Source organism: Stereum hirsutum (genome assembly GCF_000264905.1).
Source record: "Stereum hirsutum FP-91666 SS1 unplaced genomic scaffold STEHIscaffold_17, whole genome shotgun sequence".
Lineage (NCBI taxonomy): Eukaryota > Fungi > Basidiomycota > Agaricomycetes > Russulales > Stereaceae > Stereum > Stereum hirsutum.
This window is the reverse complement of record NW_006763147.1, coordinates 1326209-1351686: the sequence shown is the minus strand read 5'-3', so window position 1 is coordinate 1351686 and position 25478 is coordinate 1326209. Positions and strand designations below refer to the sequence as shown.

Below are 25478 nucleotides of genomic sequence, written 5' to 3'. Positions count from 1 at the left end.
AGGGCCAGCTGAGTCTGGTTGCTGTGTGTCATATCGTTCCTTAAAAAATAAAATAAAATAAAATAAAATAAAATGGGCGAGAAAAACGCGAGCAATATCAGCGCTACGAAATCGATTGTATGTCACTGCCTCAAAATATATGTACAATATGTAAACATATTCACGAGGCACACTGCAGGTTAGTACTTACTTCAACGGAGCACCACATAGTGAGATCATACTTAGGCCTCTAGGCTCCGATGTGCACGAAGTTCACCCATCGGTCAATGGGAACTTTAGCCCTGCGTAAAGCCTTGGTTGCAACACGAAGCGCCGTTGCTGAATCTCTGAAGTCGACCCTCTGTGGGTCACCATGGCGGGATAAATAACCATAGAATGCTTTTGCCACACTCGGGCCATCCGTGTCCGCCATGCCCCACAGCGTCCCAACGACGCTTTTGAACCCACTAAACTGCATCGCAGCCGCGAGGTGGAGGACCTCATCGGGGCTACCTTGGCTGTCTACTGCAGCACTGTGGCAAGCAGAGAGGAAGGCGAACTCCGCGTTGGGCAAGCGAGCTTTGATGACGTCTATGACTCGAAGACTAGTTGCGTTGTGAAGTCTGAAGGAGGAAGCAAATGACTGAGGATCGAGGTGACCATGACAAGCGAGGTGAAGCCAAGGATGGTCTCGAAGAGCTGCAACGACGCCATCGGCAGACGCATCCTCTCCGACACGTAGACGAACGAACTGTGCGACATTTTGAACCACATTCAGCTCCTCTTGGACGCGGGGGAGTGAATCCTCTATTTGTCCGATCGCAAGGAGGCACCGCCTATCGCAGCGAGACGCCTGAGTCGATGATCTAGCTGCGATCAGCGAAGATAGGGTAGGCGTGTAAGAAGACGTGTAAAGATCATGAATGCCCGACTGGTCATTGTCGAAGGGCTGGGCGGCGTGAAGAGGTAAAGAACAAAATGCACCAGTAGGGCACCACCATATTCGGGCTCCTCGTTGAAGTCCCAGGAAGAGGAGTTGTTCGACAATGGGGTGGACAATAAGTTCCCACAGCCTTTGGAGAACATATTTAACACCATCTGCACGACCCTCCTCGGCGCTCTGGGTCGAGAAGATGTGAATGAGGGAGGATAATCGACCGATGGCCTCGGGAAAGTTTCCAGAAGAGGAGAGGGGCACCACTGTCGGGTCTGATGTGGCATCCGGAATTATGATTGCGTCAGAGCGATAGATGGAAAGGTTGAGAACGATGACGGGCCCCTCGACGGCGGCTTGTCGAAGGCTGTGAAATGATGGGTGCCGTAGAAATCTCGAGTAGCCCTCGATGCGTCGAATTATGTCGACAGCGTTGTCGAAGTTTACCGTCAGCTCACGATGGCGAAGTGCGAGTGCAGCCTTTCCACGTCGACCGAAGGAAGTCGCGATGCCCTCGAGCTTGTTACATATCTCCTCAAAGTGGTCGGCAAGTGTACGATGGGTCGAACGAAGGGTCTCGATGGGGTATCTATACCCTCGCATTCTCGACCAAAGCAGCGCCCTTCCTTGTTCCAGAAACTCTACTGCCTTCCCGAAGTCGTCATCCTCAATGGCTAAGGACGCAGCGTCCATGGCCAAAATGGATGAGTTGCGCGGGCTGATGAACTTCTGTTGCAATTCCAGTGTTGGATACATGATCGTGCAGCGATCAAGGAGGACGAGCGCCTTGATATAGGCCGTTGAAGCAGTGGGATGGCTATATTGCCGTGCATAGGATGCCCAGTTTTGCGCGGCTTCAAGGGCCACTGTCGGAGCACCGTACGGGTCGCTGATAGCATCCTGGAATAAACAGAGGGCATAATGAAGATCCACGGCATCTTGGCGTTGCTCAAATCGGGCTGCCAGCGCCTGTCCAAGGGCATCGAGCGTCATCGAGCGCCTTGCGTTTCCTGGAGGTCGGAGAATGACGGCCTCGCGGAGGAAAACGATTGCCTCGTCAAGGTCTTCTACATCGCCGTACTGATCAAAACGTGATCTCAGAGTGAATGCAAGTTCGCTGACGGCCTGCGAGCGGTCTTCGCTCCTAGGAAGCCTTCTAAGGTCCTGGCGAAGGTATGTGATAACCCGGTCGGTTTGACGATTCAGAGCTCCGCGCAGTACACTGGTTGCATGTACTGTGGAGAGCTGATAGGTAATTGCCCTCTTCAAGTCCTTCCTTGCACCGAGGAGTTGATAGCGGCTGTGCAAGGCCACCGCAAGACTATTCGAAGTCGAGGGAATGGCCGGGTGATTCTCAGGGAGCAATGAGAGGACCTCGCGATGGTATACGATAGCTTCAGAAAGGTCATCGGCCTGACCCATTTCTTCGAAGCGAACCTGAAGGGCGTAAGCGAGAGGACTGAGGAAAATGTAGCGGAGACGATCCTTGAGCACAGGGGCAGTGACAGTATCAAATTGTGAAAGAAGGTCTCGATAATATGGAATGTCAATTCGGTTGTACTGATCATGTTTGAAGCGCTTGCGCTGCATGGTCAAGGAGTTTGTATGACCCTCCAGCTCCGCGCGATGGTTTCGCCTTCTGACGTCGTCCGAATCGTGCGGCACAGGGGCATGGCGAAGGGTCGATTTCTTCTTGATGTCCTCAGGGAGGTATTTTGCTCTCAAATAACGCCGAAATCGTCGCAACAACTTGTGATAGTCCGCGTCACTCAGCTGTGATCGTTTCCCCAGAAAATCCTGGGTTTCTCTTGTAATCTTGAACCTAAGATTGTCCGCGCTTTCCTGCAGAGAAGATAGTCATGGAGAAAGACATCAAGTATGAGTTCGTATTAGCATAGAGAGTCTTTGAAAGATAGAGACATACGACATCAACACTCCCAGGGTTGTTTGATATAGTTTTCGTCGTACACGGAGGTAGATTGTCTGATAGTGCAGACGCAAGCTCACTCTGCGCGAGAGTCAGGAGACAAAGCCAATAGCAACATACGACACATACCTGCAATGCATTAGTCATCCATGGAGGAAGAGCATTTCTTAAACGGAATTCCTAGCCATTCATGTCTCGGGTCAAAGACTCAACCTGGACGAGGAATCAGTTTAACGCTTACTGCGACTTGTTCTAATTCGTCATACGCGTTCACGAGCATCTGTTGGCGGTGGGTGGTTCAGTTTGGGTGCTGGAACGAATGAAGAGGCGATCTCACCGGAGAGTACGAGTCGGTGGCGCGTTCGCGGTCTGGCGCCGACAACCCATCCATCTGTGGTGCAAGCATAGACTCCAATGTCTTGCTCGCATAAGGATTGTCCATAGAAAGGGTAGGATCCTCAAAAGACATAGTACAGCGCGATCTACCTTCGAGCAGTGTGCTAGTCGTATAGGAAGCGCAGTGATTATTCAGAAGGAGGATGTGCGCTCACTCATTTACTACTTATGTATTGAGAGCTGAGGCGGTGCGTGGCTTGTGCAGCACGAGCGTCCCCCAAGTAACACCGTAGTAGCCCTCTATACTAGTCCATCAGGGAGTCAGAATAAGTTCCAGCGCACAGGAAGAGAACGCACCTGACAGCCTCTGGCTGTGCACTGTGGTAGGTCTTGACCAGAGGCGATTCGCGAAAAAAGAGTAGGCGTGGAAGTACAGCATACTATCATTGGGTTCCATAGATCAGAAATACACAGCAAAAACGTAGCACCTATTGTTAGCTAAAGAGAAACACTACGTGACAGCGACTTCGACTGTGAGCAACGAAAAGCCAAACAGAACAGTAGATAATACAAGCAGATCAGTGTATGATAAAGCGAGAGCAACGAAATTGGGAATGATATAGAGGGGAGCATGACCGAGGACGGGGGAAAACTTGATGGGTGGAGAGTACGTTGTGGTTTAGTTTAGAAAGTAATGGTGGCGAGGAAGCTTTGTGGGAAACTTATATATGAGGCAAGCAACTCGTCTACCGCGAAGGAGCTCGAAAAATCGGGCTTAACGGTTGTACCCTGCTGGGTACTGTCCATACGCACCCTGAGCCATCGCCTGCGCCTGTGCCGTCTGCATATGCGCCATTTGCTGCGACCCCGTATGTGCATGACCAGTCATCTGCGGCATCATCTGCTGCTGCTGTTGTTGTTGTGGATGTTGTCCCGCATTTGCGTAGACCTGTTGTTGCGGGTGTACATGCGGCATATTCTGGGCCGCATGCGTGGTGGCAGAAAATTGGAACGGCGGCGGTGGGGCCATGTTGGGCACGGGTAAGACAGGCTGTGGAGGTGGTGCCATGCCGGCGGGTACGTTTTGTGGGGGTACGGCGCCCATGGCTTGATAGTTGGTGGTGAAGTAAGGATGTTTAATGGCTTCGGCTGCGGAGATGCGCTTTGCGGGGTCGAACTGAAGGAGACGGTCGAGGAGGTCACAGGCTGGTCAAATGAGGGCATGTCAGTGACGAGAATTGATGAACGAATAGAGTATGATGACAGTACCTTGCAAGGAAGCCTTTGGAAGAACTTGCTGGAAGGGTAACTTCGGGTATCGTGGATATTGTTTGATTTGGAGATCAGGCTGTTGAAAGAAGATGTGGACCTTCCTACTGTGATTCAAAAGAAACGAGGTCACTTACGTTCTCTGCAGCCATCTTCCGCAACGTGCGATCTTCTGGTGTTCCTATGATACGCATGATGTGCACGAGCTGATCCTGTGCGTCACGGCCACGGAAGAGAGGGACTCCAGATATCATCTCCGCAAAGATGCAACCGCAAGACCAAACATCAATGGATGTGCTGTATGTTCTTGAGCCTAGTAGAACGTCGGGAGCCCGATACCACAAGGTCACCACCTTGCACGAAACGGTTTCAGAACAAACGTCACGAAGAGTCCCTCGTTGAGCGAGACGTACCTCATTCGAGAAGGTATTGACGGGGACTCCGAACGCCCTTGCCAATCCAAAATCACCAAGCTTCAGTTCTCCCTTCCGGTTGATCAGTAAGTTCTGTGGTTTCAAATCTCGATGCAGCACTCGGTTCTCGTGACAGTATGCCGTCCCCATCAGCAACTGGTAGATGAAGCTTCTAACAGTCATAGGATCGAGCGCTCCGTGGTCTCCGTTCTGATCCATATACTTTTTGAGGTCGCGCTCGCAATATTCGAAAATGAGGACGAGCTTTGTCTCGGTGTGGATGACATCGTGGAGCCGAAGGACGTTGATATGCTTGAGCTCCTTCATGAGAGAGATCTCACGGATAGCAGTGGAAGGGGTGCCCTCTTCAGCATCGAGATGTATCTCTTTGAGGGCGACGATTTCGTTGGTTGTGCGCGATCGGCCCTGGCAGTGGAGATGTCGGGATGGTGGTGGCAGAAAGACAAGATAGACTACGCACCTTGAAGACTGTGGCGTACGTTCCTTCACCTGTTGAATCGCCGGTCAGAACCCGTTCTACGACAGAAACTGCAAGCTATCTACTCGCCTAGCTTCTCTAGCTATTAAACGCGAGGAATATTAGGTTTACTCGGAGCAAAGGAAGAGAACAGGCGCACCTGGACATAATTCATTGTAGCCACTCGTATTCGATCCTACTTCCAAATGACCTGGTCGGTTCTGCCGATTCGTTCAGAAACAAGAGTACTCCAACAGAAAGGTGGAAGATAGCGGTCAGAAGGAGACGAAGATATAGGTTGTCAGTACAACAACAATCAGGATCCTTCGAGACCCTTCGGAGTTTGGAGAACAAGTGACTCGGTTAGGGAAGTGTCTGCCACGAGGAAGGTCAATGCTATCAGATCCTAGTTCCAAATTCGGTCACAAAAGACTCAAGAAGTAAACGGACTGTGCTCTGGATTGGAGCACAATGAATAGGGGGGGTGCAATTGGGGTGCAAGGTCGGGCGTTGAATTAAGATGATATACGACACGATATAAGGGCACAGCTAAATCATTTTCGGTACCGGGTCGACCCGTGGCTACCGTAATAGTGGAACGGTACTTGCTCGCGCCACTGTGGCCCAAGGCCATGTGTAGCGGCGTCGATAGTCTTCGGGAGAGCTTTGGATAGCCCACCGTTTTAGAATCTTAGGGAACCTTGTACTTCACCGGTACATGGTCAGTATAGATGTAATATTCAACTCGTTATGCCTCGCAGTTGATCTGATTGTCTTTGGCAGCAACTTGAAAGAGCGGCCGAAAGAACTCGGAGCTCGAATTATGCCTCGACTTCACCAAGTATTTTCGCACAAAGCATAAATTTCAATTGATCAACCTCGAATACAGACGCAGAAATCAAGCACAGACGTCAAAGCGGAACGAAGGAGGAGACAAAAGTCAGAAACACTCCGTTGCCACCATCCGGAACACACATTCAAAAGCAAACGTTCGAGATTCGTAATAACCGTCCACCCAAAGGAAAGGACCCGCTACTCCGGCTATTCGTACACCAAGAAAAGAAAAACACAAACACCTCACTCCATAGCATATACATCCACACTGAGATTTTCGATGCAACGCTGCCACAAATGATACGAAAGGTCGTAAAAGCACCAGTTATCGTGTACTGATCTGAGCGCTGCCGAGCGCTACATGCCCTGAATCGTGATAAAAAAAATCAGTACACAGTGCAAAAAAAACCCCCCGCGAGTTCGGACAGACATCAGGCATACCTCTTTAGGCCGTCACGGTGAACACCAACCAGTAACCCGTGCCACCAAGGCTGATCTTCGACGTGAATTGACGGTCAATGGTCGCGGTTATAATGTCACCGTCGTTCAAGCCAAGCGACAGGGCCGAAATGGTGAGCGTGCTGTCAGAGTTGAGGCTCTGCTGTCCGGCCAGGTTGCTGATACTGCTAAAATCGACCTCCGCACTGCTAGAGCTGAACGGGCCCGCCGGGCTAGTCGTGAAGGATGGCGTCGCGGTGAGGGTAGAGGTGAAGTAGTAGACGGTGGGATTCTCGCCTGGTTGAGAGTGGTGGTGTAGGCGAATACACTAACGAAGGCGCTGTAGTCCGCGAGGGACAAGACGGAGCCAGTGATGGAGTTGGTGGGCACGGTGGACTGCGGGGTGATCTTCTTCCAGGTTTCTTTGCCGCTGACGTTGGTCATGACCTTGACGGGGGCGCCTTGGATCAAGGCTGAGATGGTGGTGCTCAATTCATATGACTGTATCAATCTGTGGAGAACTAATCACTGTCAAGTGCTCGATGAGAATATACAACGACAGAGAAACTTTATAGATGGTAGAAGCCAAACGGAGTATATAACGAGCAGAATTGAGATGCAACTCGTTCTTTGGATGGTTACACCGGCACACAAGGACAATCGAAACTACTACAGCTCGTTACATCTATCGTAATCTGTTGTCAGCATCATCCGGCACGAACATAACTTTGAAGACTGACCAAGACCAGCCGTTCCTTTTGAACCACTGCCACTCTCCCTCAAGAACAATTCCGCGTTGGATGGAAAGATGCTCTAGCCTCCTCCGAGACTGTGGTCTCCAATGAGGGTAGCTAGGCTGATTCAGATCACTACCTCTCAAATTTTGCTTTATAATGATGTCCTCATCTCCAGGACCAGCACTGGTCTCCCATTGATCCATACACAGTCTCGTCAAGGTGGGCCAGAGGTACCCAGAATTGTAGAAGCCGTCCTCGAGCCAGTCGCAGATACCCTCCGGGGTATCTTCGCAGTTGGCTAGAGAGAGATACTGCAGGGGCGACGAAAGGAATGGCCTCAGGAGTCTGGCGAGCCTATTCATATCATGGCATAGCGCCAAATCAGTCACGGATAGCGAGGTGAGCTGGGGAAATGTGATGATACGAGGACTTTGACACAATCGGAAGGCCAACTTGGGGAAAAGCAAAGCGTCACTTTGGAGCGACACAAGGCTTTCCGATTGGGACTTGAGTAGGACGTGCATTGAGTCGGCCCATCGACATTCCGTGGTCAGAGCGCATACATGACCTCTATGGCGCTGACCTTTCATATGATTGAATGTCGTGATGCTCTCGAGCCTCTGATGTTCAAAAGCTCGACGAACCCATTCTGGGGAGAAGCACCACGAGTCCGGAAATGTTATGTGTTTAAGGCCAGTGAACGTTTGAGAGAACGTGCGCGAGGAGTGAAGGGAGAGTGTGGATGTCGTGGCGAGATCGAAATGGACGGATTTTACTGAAGGAAGATGTGCCTCTCCCCGCAGGCCGTTCGAAGCGTCTTCGAAGTGAAAACCGTGGAGTCGAAGGTCGACTAGTGAAGGAGAGAGGGCGGTACACAATTTAGCCCAGCCTATTTTCTGGAATTTGCCCATTCTGACGGCCGATGGCTCGGAGGATAGTCCAGTACGATTGTCGGTCTTTCTACGAACTCCCCACGGTCCTGGAGAATCCGGAAATAGGAGATCAAGACATAGGACTTGTAGAGCCGTAAAATGCTGGCATGCATCGCGGAGGGCATGGAAGCGAAGCAGAGGGTTCATATCCTCATTGATTACAACTGTCAAATCCTCGCAAATGTGTCCGAATGGCCTTGCCAGCTCGAGAAATATACCCAGACGACGAGAGGATGGTCGGTGTTGGGCAAAGGAAACGGTCGAGTAAATGGAGGGGAGCAGGATGGCCCTAAATCTTCGGCAGCTCTGGGCCAGAGAGTATAGAAGGCGGTAACACTTCTTGCGTTCTTTGACATCTGGATCGATGGTGCTTGGTCGTTGAGCGTATGAGAATATTGAGAGGAGAAGCTCGTCGGGCAGATATAGCATCATGCATCGGCGTTCCAAAGGCATGAATGCGCCGATCTAGCAGCCGTAAGGACTTCAGATCAATTCCTCAAAACTTTGTGGACAATTATTATAGGAACGCACGAAGGATGCGCTTGCCATGGTTTCTGTTGACTGTAAAAGGGCAGTCACATCAACGAGTAAGCAGAGCAGGTCGACGGTGAACCTTCGAGTCTAGTGACATTACCTTCATGTCAGGACAACTGCACCACCGCAGGGGAGTTTATCAGCAGGACACTGACAAACAATAACAAAACTCTGGCCTGGTGGACGTGGACGAAGCTGGATGCGGGTGCAAGGTCTGCAGAAGCGGGTGAGCAGCTGGCATGTAAAATTAGGCGCCCGTTCGCCACAGGAGTTCGTGTGGCGAGTTGCAGAGCCTACCATCATTCGCCCACTTTAGGACAAGATATGTAGTGGGTATACATAAGAAAACTATGTAATCTACCTGGACGAATGCTATATCGCGCATGGATGAATATGCTTAGAGTATTATAAATTGCAGTCTCGAGCTTTTTCCAAAGGACGCTAACTGAGCTGGTGGATGTGACGGTGAATTATAGTCTAATAGGTATAGTATACAGTGAAAGACGAGAAGATGTGAGGAGAATCCATGATTGTCTGAGCGAGCATATCAAGAATGTAAGTAGATCAAATATCAAATTTGGCATTGCCACACTTGTAACAAAATATCTTTCTGCAGGATGAGACGACAGTTCGACGCTAAGGACAGAGCGCACTAACCCACGATCAACCATAGCCTTCCCACCAATTCCATTCTCCTTTCAAAGAAATCTTGCGTTTGATCGCAATACTTTCAAGGCTCTTCCGCGCTTCCGGTCCCCAATGGGGAATGTCAGGCTGATCCTGCTCCTCCCAGTCCATCTTTCCGAAGATATCCTCGTCTCCGCGCCCACTGCACGTCAGCCACTGGTCGATCGACAGTGTCCTCAGTGTCGGCCATAAGTACCCACGACCACGGTACCCTTTCTCCAGCATCTTGCGAAAATCTTGTGGAACGTCGCGGCAGTCATCCAGGTTAAGGCTCTTGAGGGGAGATGCGAAGAAGAGCCCCAGGACAGCTCGGAGGGTATCCACGTCGTCTCTGAACTCTAGATCGGTCAAGAATAGCGTGGTGATGTTGACAAATGTGGAGAAGTAGAACATCGACATGCCGACACCACGTACTAGGCGAGTCGCCCCACCGAGGAAAAGATGGGAGTCCGCTCCGGAGGCTTCGAGGGTGTCCCGAGAACGGAGAAGCGTCTTCATGGACTGAAACCACTGTGAGTCTGCAATGCGACCCTGCACCACACGCTGGTACGACTCCGAGCCGCTGAATGTTGTGACACTTTGGATTGAGGTCTCGCGGAGAAGGCCGGAGTCATCAAAACTCCACAGGTACTTTTGGAACCACCAGGAACTCGGAAAACTGATATGGGTTAAGTTGGGAAGTGTATTGGTGAAGCGAGTAGAGGCCTCGGAGAGGGGGAAAGTTGTCGCAAGGTTGAAGTACGCTGTCCTTATGGAGCTATGCGAATTTTACCGAGGCCGTGGGCGGCGTCTTCCCATTCGAAACCGTGGAGTTTGAGTTCTGTGAGGGAAGATGGGAGGGAGGCACACAGCTTTCCCCAGCTGGTCTTTTGAGCCGGTTTCATTTTCGTAGGGAGTGGATTCGCTGCGAGTCCAGTAGAGGAGGTAGTCTCGCGACGAGCACCCTTTGCATCGGGAGCGCCGGTCGGGATGATCAAGTCGAGACGAAGTGTTCGTAAGTTGGTGAAGTGGCGACAGGCAGACCGGAAGGCGTCGAGGAGTGGAAGGAAGTCTGTATTTGACTGAGAGTCTCCTCCTATCTGGATGGTTAGGTCTTGACAGAGACGACCGTTGGCGGCTGCGAGACCGAGGAATGACTTGAGGCGAAGGGTTTCGTTCAGGGGGCTTTTAACGAAAGAAATAGTCGAATAGATCGCGGGAAGTATAATCGTTCTGAGTCTTCGACAGGTCTGAGCCAGCGAGTACAGATTCCTGATAGCCTGCCTATGTTATTCTGCGTTTGCGGATAGGTCAACGTCGTGACTGAATTTGGAGACTCGCAGGACCAGCTCGTCGGTCAGAGCGAGTATGGATTTGTTTTGGATGTTCGAGGAAATCATCTCGTATCCTATTATTTTGGGTCGACCAAGATTCATCAGAGTCGTACGCGCAACTAGATGGGTACAGTGCGTGGTGTTGCTCCTTACGGTAAACCTACGAGAAGTTCACAAGGACAGGCGATGAGCTTCGACTCGGATGTTCGGCCTGTTTGACTATTTACTTGTTATGTAAGGTTATGTAGCGGTCTCACTAGTGGGAAAAGGTACACACCTTCGCAAGGGCAGGTTCCTGGACGCAGTGTCAGTTGGTGTCCGCCGGTGTGCGTGGTGTGTCAGCCGTCGGAACCTCTCCGTGTCATCGACGTCAACGGCGATTAGGCGCTGGTGATGGACGTGCGGTGTGGCGAGTAATAATGTGGCGAGTTGCCGCAGGCGATATCCACCAGTATCCACCCAACCGTACGGTAAGTATTCATTAAAGTGTCCGGAGCCAGTCATAACACTGCATATCTATATGGGTTAAGTATGAACGTGCGGAATGTCTACAGCTAACTGGCCATCATCTGCCTCCATGATCGGAGTCCGAGCCTACTTTACACCACCGTACGACATGCCAGCTACGATGGGAAGCAGCACTCTAGACAACTCCTGGCCAAGAATACGGTGGCCTTCGACGGTAGGATGTATCCCGTCAATCGTATGCTCCTGTAACAAGACTGCACCGGTGTCCCATGAATGGAGGGTGATGTCCTTCTGAGCGTGTTGGAAGTCTCGGGATAGTGTTTCCAGAAGTTTAGGGAAGCTTGGTCCAAGTGAGGTTTCTGGGACGTCACCGAAGTCCTTGAAAGGATGCTGGTGACCAGGTGTATCATCAGTTTCGGTGCAATGTGACACACGAAAGGGACGGAGCTTACGATGAAACAAATGTGCTTTACACGGTGGGCGCTCGTATCGGTAACTAGCAGTCGTGTGACGAAAGCTCGCATTGTGTTTATGAAGTCTTCTGCGGATACCCCCATAGCTTCGTCGTTTGTTCCTAATGGGCAAGGGACCGTGAGCATGTATTTCGGTAGAATCGTGAAGAAGGGCAAAGAGGAACACACCGAGCGCAATCACGATGACAGAAGGTTTCCTGCCCGAGTCTATAACTTGGTCTAGTCCATCGTTATCCCAAGGGAATGCCTAGCAGGAGAGTTCACCGTGAGATGGTTGCGTCGCGAGGACGAACGTGGATGAGTTACCTTGAAAAATTTGTGGGCCATACCCCTCACAACCGTAGTCTTGTCATGCTCATCTGGGTGGTCTACCAGCGTCACTCCTGGTAATGCGACGACGTCGACGGCGATGTTCAAGCTGAGATAGCTTCTTAGATCTCGCCAAAAGAGGTAGGGAAATGCATCTAGGCATCCGTTCGGGATTTGTCTGGTACCGTCGGTGAAACCGCAGAGCATCGAGTCTCCAACGAACAGGACCTGCAGCGCTTGGGCGTCGCTGGCTGGGACAATTGGCAAGTCTCCATCTGCCTATGCACGTATTCCGTGCATGAACAGAGAGGAAGAGAGCCAGGTTAACCTGGTGCATGAAAGACAGAAGATGAGTGTACTCACTGTCTCGAACACGATTGTTTCCAACTCAAGCACCGATGCCCAATCTATCATCGTTATTGTCACATCCAGTGTCCCATCCTTCGACACCCCTCGTAGCAGATCGCTCTCCTTGAGCAGCGTGAGAACCGGGTCACCACAAAGTGGTTCGCGGGTCAATACCAATCGCTGCCCATCTGCGCCCGAGACACTACATGCAATCATGGGTGTTCCCCCATTCTCCCTGTCTTTGCGCTGCGTCAAAGCACCCATTCGAATGCGCACCGCACTCGTGCTGCTAGCACGACAAGTAAAAGAGACAGAAGCCCCAGACCACGAAGCTATCAGCGAGCCAGTGCTGGTTTGAGTCCATCGGCCAGAACGACGAAACAGAGGGTGAGATGGTGAGAGTTCGAGCATGGGTTGCGGAGGGAATAGAGGTTCAAGCGCCAATCATAAGTTATGGGCCGCGGTATAAATAAAGAGCGGGTCCACTAAGGCTGTGGACAGTTTGCTGTAAACAGCGGCTTTAGAGACCTGACGAAGCACTTAAGTGGACTCAGTTGAGGTGGTGTCGGCCATTTTCCCGTAATGCCGAAACTCATGGCCGGAAAGGAAATAGAGGCTGACCCGTCAGGGCGACGGCTTCGGATCCTAACAAGCACAAACATCCTCGCCCTCTTTAGCGCGCACAGGTCACGCAGCAAAGTGGCTGCTCAGCACTTTCATCATGGCTCACGTTGTGTCCTCTAAGTTCAAGGAACACATTTCCGACTCATCTATGGATATGCCAGACGAATTTCACTTCAAGGAAGAGCTCGACGAATCAGAAGAGCGTCAAGGTCTTCTATCCGGGCGGACCGATACTCCTACCAGGGAATCTGGTGGATATCCAGCCCAGAAGTCAGACAATTCTTCATGGTCATGGGGGAAGATGGTCGCGGTCGGTGCAGCCATTATATCGCTCCTCTTTGCGTCCTACTCTGGGGCGATATATTACATGCGGTACAAGACCGTGGAGAGAGCAAAGGCGATGCATTTCGACGGACAGACGGTACGGTCGAATGGGACCCATGATTTCAAGCGGACAGTGCTTATTGTATCAATTGACGGTTTGAGGTGCGTACACTACTCTAAACAATCTCTCATGGGACAGTCTTGTACTAATGGGTCTGGTGGGCAGGGCGGACTACTTGGAGAGAGGGTTAACCCCGCACCTGTTAGACATCAGCCGGCAGGGAGTACGAGCGAAGTACATGAGGCCTATCTTTCCGGTAAGCGTCACCTCAGCTTCGCCCTGACACGGCCAGCTCACCTTCATGCTCACATCTGCCTAGACTCTCACCTTTCCGTGAGTGCATCACGTCTCGCTTAATGCACTGTATCACGCTGAACAAACCGGTGGCTACGAAGGAATCATTGGGCTTTGATGTGGGTGTCTTTGCTCGCCTCCTCATTCGCCGTGTGCTCATATTTATCTTCAATCAGGACCGGGCTTTACGCCGAATCTCACGGCATCGTGGCAAATGTATGGATGGTACCTTTCAATAACATCTTTTGGTACTCACCTCTCCAACTCATATAGAACTTCTGGGATGCCGAGACTGACACCGAATTCCACTACAACCGTGAGGAGTCTTCGTGGAACCCCCACTGGTGGTATGGTGAACCTGTAAGCTTCGCTCAATTGCCTCCCATCTCCCCGGCAAAGCTGAAGGCCATTGCATTCGTCTGGATGGACATACTAGATGTGGGAAACTGCTAATAAAGCTGGCGTTATCAATGCGAATCTTATGTGGTACGTATCCTCACCTGCCGCTGTCCCGTCGGAGGGCTTATAACGTCTACATTCTTTAATCTAGGCCAGGCCCACCTAAAACTATGTCAGGGGCATCGCCTACGCACTTCTTGCCGTGGAAAGTCAGTCAGTCAAAGCTTGATATCAAAGTTATGCGATCAATGGTCTTATTCGTCTGACACGACTGCAGGACAAGGTTCCGCTGGGCGAGAAGCACGATCAAATCATGACGTGGATTGATATGCCTTTTGCGGACCGACCTCAACTCATCATGGGTCGGTGCTCACTTATATCTCCGTTGACCCACCTTCTAATATTGCGGCTATCATAGCATATGAGCCTTCTTTGGACCAAGCAGGGCATCTTACAGGCCCCTATTCCAAACTCGTCAATGTGGGGTTTCCTTCCACCCTTTTCTCTTTCTTGGGGCTTTATACTGAGCGCAGAATGCTCCTACAGGACACGTTAGGATATGTAGACGGCTTCGCGAAGGACCTCCATGACAGTCTCGTTGCACGCAATCTGACCGAGATCGTAGATGTTGTTTTCGTGAGTGACCATGGGATGACGGACACGAGCCATCCCGAGCTTGTCTACATGGACGAGATACTAGGAGAAGAAGGTTGGAGCCAGGTTGGACATGAGGACGGTATGTGCGATACACGTACTCTCATACTAATCCGCCGCCCATGGTCTTGATCTTCTATTTGATAGGTTGGCCATCCATGGGTCTCCACTTCAGGCCGGGCGCAAACGTCACCCATTACCTTGACATTCTACTCGATGCGGCCGCCGAGAACAGCGACAAGTTCGATATTTATACACCTGAAACCATGCCGGAACGGTATCACTTCGCACACTGCGCGAGAATCGCTCCTGTGTACATTGTTCCGAAGATGGGTTATGTCCTGACGACGAGGAAGGAGGGTGACGTTGGATTGTCCAAGGGAGTAAGTGATGTTCGTCTTGGTCGCAAGGTATATTATCCTGACCGGAAGCCGTTGTAGAATCATGGATACGACAACAACGACCCATCCATGCGTGCGATGTTTGTCGCTCACGGGCCATTCACTGCTGTCGCAAAAGCACTCCACCAAGCCCGCTCGCCATCGTCATGGCTCTCCTCTTCGTCTCTAGTCTCGAGAGCACTCGGCCGACCGAACAAGGGATGGAACCATATCGGAGACGATACCTACGTGATGGACCCATTCCAGAACGTCGAGATCTATGGTCTGGTGATGAAGTTACTTGGGATCGAGAAGTGGGCGGCCCACAACAATGGAACGGAGGGCTTTTGGGATCCGTACTTCTAGTCGTGGTGTCCATAAAGGGCCAGGCTCTTGTTTCTGTGTTGGCTGTGGTGTATGGGGACTCCCATTTTCTGGTGCTTGGTGGATATATTCTGCGAAGTGTGGACACTTTGGATCGGTTTCGACTATCTTACTGTATATAATTGCCCTCTACGTAGATTACTAGAATTGATTTCCTTTATCTCATCGCGCTGCTCCTCTGGCGAGAACTGTGATTCTGCGATGCGGCGGATGCCGACACGCGTCATCAGCAGCACAGCAGCCGCGGTGAGCCATCTACATCAGAGCCACAACTGCCTCCTCATCTCGTCCGTCTTCCTCACTCTCACCACTGTATAGTCTATCGTATCTTAAACCCATTTTCGTTAGCGAAAGTAACCGCTTGTCATGTCCATGCTCAATAAGTTTCGCGCTGGGGCGCAAAAGGCAGGCATTCAGGCCACCGCTTTTATGAAGGAGGGAGGTAATCGGGTGGCCGCAGGATCTCAGAATATCATGCAGGGGTTCACTTTGCCTGGTGAGGCGGAGAAGGCTGCGAAGATCCTAGCCAGCTTTTTGGGTGCGTGGATCTGTTTCGTTGGACTCTGTGTTGTCAATAGCGGGTGGCGCCTACAATAGCGACTGATCCTCGTATTGTGTATTGCAGCCGACCCAGAGAACCCAGAGAGCGCATTAAACTCGATACCCAAAGCTGTCTTGCATAGAGCGAGAGGTGCGTCTCTTAATACTGTATTATAGCTCAAGATGCTGACCATATTGTCTTCACATCTTTCATTTCATTCACATTCCCATCATAAACACATTATTCTCTTTTCACTCGTCTCACTCTTTCATAGGCCTCGCTGTCTTCCAAGTCCTCAAAGCTGGCTTCGTCTTCTCCGGCAAAGCTGGCTCAGGTCTCGTTATCGCGCGTCTCCCCGACGGGTCCTGGTCCGCGCCCTCCTGTATCGCAACAGGGGGCGTCGGCTGGGGTCTCCAAATCGGAGCCGACATCACCGACTTCGTCGTTGTTTTGAACAGTGAGGATGCGGTGCGTGCGTTCTCTATGGGAGGAAATGTGACGATAGGAGGCAATGTCAGTGCCGCTGCGGGACCTATTGGAACAGGAGGGAGTGTGCAGGCTAGTTTGGCACATCCTGCGCCTATGTTCTCATACTCGAAGTCGAAAGGTGAGTTCCGCGTTTTATCTAGCCCATGATTCCCTCAGAGTATTCTGCGACGCCTTCATGCCCGTCTATGCGATTGATGGAGTGTGGCACCCATGCATGTGGCCCAACAATATACTGATCATCACGTCCATTCGAAATCAACAAGGTCTCTTTGCCGGTCTTTCCCTCGAAGGCACTGTCCTTATCGAACGCAAAGACGCCAACCGCGACTTCTACGGCTCACCCATTCCCGCACGTGATATCCTTGGCGGCCGTGTCCCTCCACCGGAAGTCGCGTCACGGCTGTACGAGATTATCGAAGCAGCGGAGGGATTGGACGAGAGTGGGCTGCCGGAGCAGGCGTACGTGCCTACGGAGACCGGAGAACATGTCCCTGTCCATGGGCAAGGGAGTCATATGGTTTTCGACGCTGAGGGGCATTAAATCGCATAGGTCATCGGTTCTGCGGATGAGGGCGAGGCAGGATGGAGTTATATTTCTGGTCTTCTATATTTGAACGCTGCGTTTCTTTTCTTTTCTGTCATATCCCTTCTCTATCCTTTTCTAATTGTCGTTAAATTGGCTTTCTTCTACCTCATCCTACTGATTTTTCTTCGTCCATGGATATATTCCCCTTTCTCGTTGTGTTATATGTGCTAGGCTGAAGTGTTGGAGCAGATTACCCTCACCTTTCGCCGTGTAGTTCGGAGGTTTTTATGCGTTGCCAGTGTACGACGAAGAGAATGTTCATGATCTTGATGCGCGTTTACATCGTCTTTTTCTTCCAGTTTTCGACGGCAGACAAAGCACTCTGCACTGCGCATACCCGCTCCCCCACAAATCGTGAGGGGCAACCCATCATCTTGTCAATATACAATCCCGAGGATGCATAACGTCCCTGTGACCTGCCTGCAGCCCAACTGTCATCGTTGACGATGCACTGCCCCCAGGAATCGGGTCGATGGAGGCTACTGCTGATCATAGCAATAAAGAAAGATGATAGCATTGATGAACATGCGTCATGACGCTGCAAGCGAGCTCCCTAGTACATGGATTAGGGTTCTTTTACAGCTTAGACGCCGGTGCTACGACGCTAGCTGATATAAAAGCCAGGACTTCAGAGTTCTCATCGCTATACAGCTTGAAAGCGTTCTATCTTTAAGCTTTCCATCACCACATTGCGCCTTGCCTACCACTCCTGGTACATCGCTCCTCAACCAGCTGCCTTCCTATGGATCTCGTCGTCGTTTCGAATGCCCAATACGATGTCCAAGATTGCACCTTCGTCGACTCACGAAGCCAACAAGCGATCTACAGGGTCCACGCGAAGAGGTCTTCCATCTTCACCCCACCCACGACTTACATTACTCGATCTATGATGGCTTCTAGTGAAGTGGACGTCGCTATCATTGAGTGGGGGACGTTCGGGAAGGCAAAGGTGCGGTGGCCAGATGGAAGATTGGTGGACAGCAAGGAATTGCTTGAGAGACATGGTTTAGGAAGGTCAGTGTCTTCAGACTATCACGGTCACTCTACATTCTTTTTGGGTGACAAGCTTATACTTCTTATTTGAGGCGCTACACATTCACAGGTCCAGATTCCCGAATGTATGAATGGAAATCTGACAGACATGGTTGTTCGGTACGTACTCTTCGACTCTTTGCATTCATCTTCAGGAGCTTCGCGATGGACTTTGACCACAATCATCCTTTGTTGCACTCACAGCTGGAAGCAGATGGGCACGTTATCGCGCAATATCACGAGAAACGCAGAGGTCTTGGCGGACTATTTTCGAGCGGACCTAATGACTCGAAGTTCACCGTGGCAACACCAGCTTTGGGCATGCTTGACTTGATTGTGTTGACATGGGCTATTGTTGAGAGAAGGAGACAGATCAGAAAGGAGATGTCTAAGAGTGCTGCTGGTGGGTAGACCGGCTTGTATTCAAGGAGACTATTTTCGTTTCGTGCAGGAGGCATAATTATGACCGATGAAGGCTAGAGGTCGCCTGCTTGTCAAGAAGTGTGAACAACCCTTGGTCGACCGTGAGGCCTTGAGGTAGGCAGTAACCAAAGAAGGATTACACTTTGAAACTCAAGATAGCGCGGTCAAGATTTCACTTACGTTAGAAGCGAAACGAACTCACCAGGAGAGCTATTCTTTCAGCTAGGGCGCTTGTCAAGCTTATAACCTCCTTTGCACCCTTCATTGCTTTTCAAACTTGGGTGAACCTTGGTGGGCCATGCGAGGTATGATCATGCCGCCAACGTAGGTATCGAGCACCACACATCGAAGTGAGCACGCATAATGGACACTTCTGGTTGTCTGCTATAGTACATATTTGGTACAGTTCTTGAAGTACTTGATGACTTCGGGAAGGTGAGCACCAGCTTGTCTTTATTTCCAGATATCGTCCGCAACTGTCGTCAACAGGTTGACCTTCTTTCGCAAATCCTAGTAATAAATATGAATCAGAGCGTGTGGATGATACAAACTCAATCTAACTCATATTATCGCTCCGGCACATAGTACGCCCCCAGCATATGCGCTCACCGTGCCACTGGCCATTGAAGCGAGGCTCATGGAAGTAACAAATCTATGCGTCATAACACTTACCTCTTGAGAGACAAACCGGTTTCCAAGCATCACAGACGCAAATCCACATTGCGGACTGATGCAGATCCTGTTCGCCGTTATAAGTATCGCTAGCAAGATGCGCATTTTAGTATATGTAGATCGAAGGAGAGCATACCTATCCAACGCTTGCTCGCGCGTTTGGCCAGTGCTCTCAGCCATGATGTCTGCAGCTTCGTATATCCTGCGTTTTAGGTCATCTGGTCGTTCGAGCTACAGAAAAAACATAGAAAGACTCGATAAACCCATGGCAAGTTTAGTGGATAAGAATCAAGATCAAGGCGGTACCTTAGCGACTTTCGTGCTGATCACGCCAAGCACGAGCAACTTGTTTGGAGGGAAGTGTCGGAGCGGCTGAAAATCACCAGAGCGCTCGTTGTCGAACTCTAGCTGTTGGTTTCATAGTCAGTTGTATAGAGGGAATCAGCGGCGAAATGAAAGGGTGGTATATCTGCTATTACACGCACGTAGAATACGTCTACGTTCAACTCTTTGAACAGTCTCGCTGCTAAAGTTTCATAGGATCCTGTCGCATAGTATGTTCCATCCTGGTCCGCAAGTCATTTGTGATTGAGTGACGAGCAAGCGGGTCAGTCCAGGGTCACATCAGTAGAGTGTCATATATTGCGAGATGCCTCACCGTTGCATTCCCTCTGCACAGGTGAATTCCAACGCACATGTCTTCCTTTCGACCTTCAAGACATCGATTGAGAACTTGGATCATCTTGCTGAGTTGATCCTCTGTGGAGATATTCGCAGCAGCCATTCGCTCCTGGAAGCTGGGGTCGGCAAAGAAAGTCAAATACGGATCGTCGATCTGGATGACCCCTAGCATAGATGGCGGTCAAGTGAGCAACAGGAGTGTCAAGTCAAGCAGGATAGAGACATACTGCAGCCCCTCTCGTAAAGGTCCGCTATCTCCTGGCGGTATATTTCGATGACATCCTGCCAGTATTCACCTGGAAGGCAAGGTAGAAAATTTCGTCAACGTCAAGTCCCGCCTCTGCGTGCACAGTGAACATTATGAGCATGAGCAAGCGTGCTGCGCATACCGTCATGCTCGTAAACGCCTTCAATATACTTTTTGTCTCCTAATGACCATTGGAAGTAAGATGGCGGGCTAATAGTCATCTTGATGTTCGCAACTTCCTATGCAATATCAATAAGTTTGATGAGAGAAGGTAAGATGCCGAGGGAAAGGAAAACAGAACTTACATCCCGGCCGACAAGAGTCTTGAGATACTCAAACTCAAGGCCAAGAAGAGCTTTGGTGCGCCTAAGCTTCTCCTAAAGATAAGGTAGAGAGAAGTGAAGGGAACTTCGATATAGGCAATTCCGCGTGAAAAATGCAGCTATTTCACGAACCGTGCAAATCCAGGTGTCTGCCGGCTGCGTCTTGATATATCTCGCTGGTGCCATTTGCTGTATGGGTACGGTTGTGTTACGGGTGCCCTCATAATCTATCTCCACAAGTTGACACTTACCGAGAACTTTTCTGGAGGGTCTATTGCGCAGATACTCCGTCAGCAAGAGACATTCGAATGAACGAGATGCGACGAATTCACTCTGGGGGACGAAAGTCATGCCGTCCGCTTTGTTGAGCATTCCTTCCCAGAAAAATTTCCTGATCGAAGACAATTGTGAGGGGCTTGATCAGCGACGATTCATCAAGCTGAAGAAGAAGGAGTCTACTAGTACCTGCGGAACTCGCCATCCGTGATAGTGCGTAATCCCATGTCCTTCTGCAGCTTAACAACCTCTGCGATCGCCTCGTCCTCGCACATTGCCAGCTCTGCAGACGAACACTTCCCTTGCTCATACTCCTTCCTTTTGGTGATGACCGCCTCAGGTCGCTTGAAAGAGCCCAAATGCTCTGCGCGAAAGGGAGGGGTGGTACGTTGGGCTGTCATATCTAGAGTGGAGAAGGACACCGATCTTGGGGCCTGAAAGTATCCGTAGCGCCCTGCCCCTAATGGTATATATATGAGTGTTCGTGGGCATGTGGTCTTCCAGCCGTCATATCCGCTTAGTAGAGCATTACTGAGAATCACTTGTCTTGGAGAAGCTTGAGATCAGATGTACTGTGTGGGATGGTCGATAAGTACGAAGAGCGCCAAAGGAATCTCGAAAAACATGTGCTGATCTTTTACTATACCTTCCAAATCTTACTGTAAGTTCTGGCCGTGTAGCCCGGCGGAAATAGCACGAGAACCTACTAGAGCCTGAGGGAGGCTACTTATTTCAGTGATCTGCAGTAAGTAATGTAAGTTGGATGAAAACTGAATGAAGAGAAGGTAGAGCAATGCCGAATATCCAGACCCTTCATGATGATGCTCTAAGCAGATGCGTTGTGTTGCGAGTAACATGCCAGTTGGGTTCCATGATCAAGTGCTTCGTAGTTCGAAGGGAGCCACAACCGGTCCTCGGCGCTCCTCGGCGTGAATCTCTTCTTGTTTGGTTTAAATCGGAGCTACCAGCTGGGTTTGAATACATGCCGGGCGACGAAATCGCCCTCCGAGTCACTGCCGACTACAACACAGCCCCTTTCAACGAACACCCCCAATTGGCATGAACCAAACAGCAATAAGTTTGGACAAAACAAGCGTCTTGTACGGCTGTATGATCCCACACAATGCCATTCATCGATTCTTGTGGTATCGGATGGTGTTTGTCGGCCTTGCGAAGTTCGAACGTTCTGGCGAGCCTGAGATCGTCTCCCACCGTATCGGGCGTTGTTTGTTCTACATCAAGTATGCGATGTTCGGTACACAGAAAAAGAAGAGTGGCGTCTATCGTTCGGAAAGTGGCTGTAACACTACCAACGTTCAACGGACTCTGCAGGTGAGTTGTGAATGCACTTAGGCCCATTTCATATGTTTTACTGATTTACCGTCACTCATACATCGGTATGGGTCATTGTACAGTATTGCATGATCCAACGTTAGACTGACTGGCTGGTCTCTAGTGACTCGGACGCCACTGGCACAAGTTGCGCTCGAAGGTATGTTGTCCGTCTTCGATTATCAACAACGTCTGTGGTCACCGAGTTGACACCGAGGATGGCCACCGACGATCGGAACTTGATGTAAAAAAGCGCCTACAAGTCTGTGATCATTTCGTTAGCCTCGTGTGCACAGAGTGTATCGTTTCTTCCCCTCTCATCACTGGTACGGATCTGTATACAGACGCCTAACTCTGCTCTTGACCCCATCATCTTGATACGTCCCTCTCAGATTGTGTCCCCTCGTCGTCGTCCTCGAAATCGACATCACAGAATACAGGACCGTGGTATCGGCACGTCGTAAGGGCGGAAATTATCGCGGGCGGCGACTGGGTCGGGCGTCTCAAGAACACATTTCAAATCTGTCAGTACCATTTGTCTTGACCTTTCCTCTCCATACTTAAGAGCGGGCGGTCTTCAGTTGTTCCACTTCTTCTGACTGCTTGCTTCTCAGAAACGCACGTAGCTCTTGACGTCTGGGTGTTTTGAAACGGGCTCAGCGCGCGAGGGAATACTTCCTTTGAGACGCTCGCATCTACCGCAGCTGCTACACGCGATGCTCGCAATGCCGTCTTATCAGCGTCTCTCACCACCCTTCCGCGCTGAGCAAATTGGCTCATTCGCACGACCAAATGCTCTTCTACTCAAACGCGCGGCGTTCGAACAGGGAACATGTAGCCCGGATGAACTCGCGCAATGCGAAGACGAGGCCATAGCGGGCATCGTAAAATTCCAGAAAGCAGTAGGAATGAAGTCTATCACTGACGGGGAATTTCGTAGGTGGGTGGTCACGTCTCTTTTCGTGCGAGGCTTGTGGCGTCACAGTCATGACTATGGCACTTATTTACTGGTTTTTTTTTGGTGACTAACGGGTCTTTCAACAGAGCGTCCTTCTTCGATGGCTTCTTCAACAAACTCGAAGGAATGAATTTCGACCCAGCATGTATGTGCTCCTCTGGCATCCTCTAGCGCATACTGCATCATTGATTTCTCACACATCGTTCCTATGACTCCTGATGTGTCTTGCTGTGTCGGATTACAGACCCCCCTGACAAGTTCTCCGTGAGTGCATGTCACAAAAATATTGTTAGTCTTGCAGGATCCGTTAGTTGACAGGGCATTGTAGAAGCTATCGCCGGTGAAGAGGACGGTCCCTACGCCCACATGGGTTTGCACGGTTTGTCGCTCCACTATTTTCAACCGCGCTATCCATGTCTCATCAGAGTTCTGTATACATGCTTTACCCGCGCTGCCTTACCGCCACGAAGGGGAAACTCAAGCGGACCGTATCCATCTATGGGGCTGAGTTTGACGCCCTGAAGAAGTTGGTCAACGAAGAGGTCTCACTTCCGTTCTTGAACTTTCGAATCTCAAATCGTCTGACGCCGCCGTTCTACACCACCCTTCGCAGGAGGTTCGGAACATCAAAATCGCCATGTGCCCTCCTCAGTGGTTCTACTACATGTTGAGAGAGAACGTATACTTGGAAGGCGTATACCCTTCTCTCGGTATGTCGGCCGCTCTATATCAACGGTACTGGTTTGTTTCGCACTGGACTAAAGCGTTTATCATGGTGGACTACCTTCACAGACGATTACTTCGCTGATGTCATCAGAGTCTACCGCGAAGAGATCACAGATCTGTATGGAAGAGGCTGCCGTATGTGTTCCATCATCTCCGTTGTGTGTTGCCCCAGCAGGGATGGCTCATAAATATATTAACTAACACACAGGAAATATTCAATTCGACGAGCCTGTCATGTCGTTCCTTGTGGACTCCAGTGTACGAACGCGAATGCAATCCGTCGACGTCTCACCCGACTCAGAACTCGACCTTTACATACGGATCCTGAATGCGATTTTGGAGGGCAGGCAGAAGACTATGGGCGATATGTGCGTGGGGATTCACCTGTGTAGGGGAAACTTGACGGTACGTTCGTTGGGCCCAGTACTTCATCGTGCTTCTGAACCCTGTGAACGTATTCAAGTTGTTACTTTAATTTGCAGGACGGGAAGTACTTCGCCTCGGGTTCGTACGAAATCATGGCGGAGACGTTGTTCAACAAGCTTGACGTCGACGTATATTATGTGAGCTCGCCAATACTAGATCTAGAGTCTACTGGGACCGACCGATCCTCCAATTTTACGCAGCTTGAGTACGACGACGACCGTTCAGGAGACTTCAAGCCTCTTCGCTATGTCCCACCGAATAAATTTGTCGTCTTAGGCCTCATTACGACAAAACACGGGCAATTGGAGGACGCAGACAAGCTCAAAAGGAGGGTATATGAAGCAGCGGACATTTTGGCTCGTGGGTCAGGCAAGACACGAGATGAAGCGCTGGAACAGTAAGCTTTCCTTCAGCTCCCTCAACAAAGGGACCACACCCGGAGTTGGTCAATCTGACCGTTATAACAGAATCTGCATAAGCCCACAGTGCGGCTTCTCGCCAACAAAGGAGGGAAACAGGTTCATCACTCAAGGGGTCCGTCTTTCATTTCATTCTATCTGGATCCGTTATGATAGGGAAATGTATATTGAGATATTCTCATTTGGGATTCGCAGGATGCGAAGGCGAAATTAGAATTGTTGGTAAAGGTGGCGGGAGAGGTGTGGCGCTGAATGCTCGTACCTATTTTAGCTAGATCAATGAGAATATTACCCGTAGTGAAGGAACTGGAGTCATCCTCCTTAGCTCAGCGGTAGTAGCGCTTCACTAGTACTCCGCCCAAGTCGAGTATGATATGAAGAGGTCAGTCGTTCAAATCGGCTAGGAGGAACATACCAAAATAACCACATAGCAAATCTTTTTTGTGGTCCGACGCAGTGAGACGCAGAAAAATGTTCTCTCGCGCTTGACAGTTAGCGGGGGCCTGCAGCTGCACCGCAAGGTCCATCCGAGCCATTACAACGCCCCTCAACACACGCTCCCCCCATGGTTCTAGGTAGAAAAGGGTCTACGAGAATTTATTGAAGTTCGGGTGATTCGTTTGTGCGACTGCACACGATACCGCCAAGTATTTCATGGAAAGAGATTGCATATTATGAACATCCTAATAGTACTGGTGCAATACACATCTATTCATACAAAATATCCAGAGTAACGGCGCTCCTCTTTCATACACACACTGAACGCGACTATAGCAATATACCTTGACGTCAATAAAGGTGGAAAATTGCAAGGATAA

At 50.4% G+C, this 25478-nt stretch overlaps 8 protein-coding genes and 1 non-coding gene across 9 annotated transcripts; 5 read left to right on the top strand and 4 right to left on the bottom strand.

Annotated features, from left to right (window-relative positions):
- Positions 1 to 229: 229 nt before the first annotated feature.
- Positions 230 to 3309, bottom strand: STEHIDRAFT_161915 (uncharacterized protein; the record flags this gene model as incomplete). Its single annotated transcript, XM_007309478.1, has 5 exons — positions 230 to 2755; positions 2838 to 2921; positions 2970 to 3020; positions 3082 to 3120; positions 3178 to 3309. 5 exons carry the CDS (start codon positions 3307 to 3309, stop codon positions 230 to 232), a joined length of 2832 nt encoding a protein of 943 aa, XP_007309540.1.
- A 292-nt stretch (positions 3310 to 3601) lies between these two features.
- STEHIDRAFT_125251 (Pkinase-domain-containing protein) lies at positions 3602 to 5801 on the bottom strand. The gene is made up of 7 exons (XM_007309477.1): positions 5497 to 5801; positions 5427 to 5439; positions 5340 to 5368; positions 4859 to 5284; positions 4583 to 4798; positions 4446 to 4524; positions 3602 to 4382 (listed from the first exon to the last, which is right to left on the bottom strand). The coding sequence occupies exons 1-7, from the start codon at positions 5509 to 5511 to the stop codon at positions 3952 to 3954; spliced, it is 1209 nt and encodes a 402-aa protein (XP_007309539.1). The 5' UTR covers positions 5512 to 5801; the 3' UTR covers positions 3602 to 3951.
- A 4878-nt stretch (positions 5802 to 10679) lies between these two features.
- STEHIDRAFT_172009 (uncharacterized protein) lies at positions 10680 to 12822 on the bottom strand (the record flags this gene model as incomplete). Its single annotated transcript, XM_007309476.1, has 6 exons — positions 10680 to 11030; positions 11089 to 11669; positions 11732 to 11853; positions 11921 to 11999; positions 12059 to 12340; positions 12425 to 12822. Coding segments are annotated over 5 exons (1145 nt in total), but the record flags the coding sequence as incomplete, so codon positions are not given.
- Positions 12823 to 13143: 321 nt separating this feature from the next.
- On the top strand, positions 13144 to 15686 carry STEHIDRAFT_125249 (Phosphodiest-domain-containing protein). Its single transcript, XM_007309475.1, has 13 exons — positions 13144 to 13519; positions 13584 to 13674; positions 13738 to 13751; positions 13814 to 13831; positions 13889 to 13928; positions 13986 to 14072; positions 14149 to 14198; positions 14263 to 14320; positions 14389 to 14473; positions 14530 to 14591; positions 14658 to 14847; positions 14913 to 15148; positions 15206 to 15686. The coding sequence occupies exons 1-13, from the start codon at positions 13182 to 13184 to the stop codon at positions 15509 to 15511; spliced, it is 1575 nt and encodes a 524-aa protein (XP_007309537.1). The 5' UTR covers positions 13144 to 13181; the 3' UTR covers positions 15512 to 15686.
- A 111-nt stretch (positions 15687 to 15797) lies between these two features.
- Positions 15798 to 17485, top strand: STEHIDRAFT_125248 (DUF500-domain-containing protein). The gene is made up of 4 exons (XM_007309474.1): positions 15798 to 16067; positions 16155 to 16220; positions 16345 to 16677; positions 16823 to 17485. Exons 1-4 carry the CDS (start codon positions 15896 to 15898, stop codon positions 17098 to 17100), a joined length of 849 nt encoding a protein of 282 aa, XP_007309536.1. The 5' UTR covers positions 15798 to 15895; the 3' UTR covers positions 17101 to 17485.
- A 402-nt stretch (positions 17486 to 17887) lies between these two features.
- On the top strand, positions 17888 to 18588 carry STEHIDRAFT_161910 (uncharacterized protein; the record flags this gene model as incomplete). Its single annotated transcript, XM_007309473.1, has 2 exons — positions 17888 to 18159; positions 18333 to 18588. 2 exons carry the CDS (start codon positions 17888 to 17890, stop codon positions 18586 to 18588), a joined length of 528 nt encoding a protein of 175 aa, XP_007309535.1.
- A 465-nt stretch (positions 18589 to 19053) lies between these two features.
- On the bottom strand, positions 19054 to 21200 carry STEHIDRAFT_161909 (UROD/MetE-like protein; the record flags this gene model as incomplete). The annotated part of the gene is made up of 13 exons (XM_007309472.1): positions 19054 to 19110; positions 19273 to 19339; positions 19409 to 19503; positions 19579 to 19680; positions 19758 to 19838; positions 19931 to 20118; positions 20181 to 20249; positions 20343 to 20439; positions 20506 to 20577; positions 20656 to 20712; positions 20775 to 20794; positions 20856 to 20914; positions 20989 to 21200. The coding sequence occupies 13 exons, from the start codon at positions 21198 to 21200 to the stop codon at positions 19054 to 19056; spliced, it is 1176 nt and encodes a 391-aa protein (XP_007309534.1).
- Positions 21201 to 21855: 655 nt separating this feature from the next.
- Positions 21856 to 24912, top strand: STEHIDRAFT_150041 (UROD/MetE-like protein; the record flags this gene model as incomplete). The annotated part of the gene is made up of 15 exons (XM_007309471.1): positions 21856 to 22131; positions 22215 to 22291; positions 22524 to 22655; positions 22746 to 23071; positions 23176 to 23234; positions 23334 to 23353; positions 23418 to 23468; positions 23560 to 23631; positions 23703 to 23799; positions 23882 to 23950; positions 24024 to 24220; positions 24298 to 24378; positions 24442 to 24638; positions 24709 to 24775; positions 24856 to 24912. The coding sequence occupies exons 4-15, from the start codon at positions 22848 to 22850 to the stop codon at positions 24910 to 24912; spliced, it is 1191 nt and encodes a 396-aa protein (XP_007309533.1). The 5' UTR covers positions 21856 to 22131; positions 22215 to 22291; positions 22524 to 22655; positions 22746 to 22847.
- Positions 24913 to 24975: 63 nt separating this feature from the next.
- Positions 24976 to 25070, top strand: STEHIDRAFT_t250. The gene has a single exon. It is a non-coding gene; the product is annotated as a tRNA-Thr (tRNA).
- Positions 25071 to 25478: the final 408 nt, after the last annotated feature.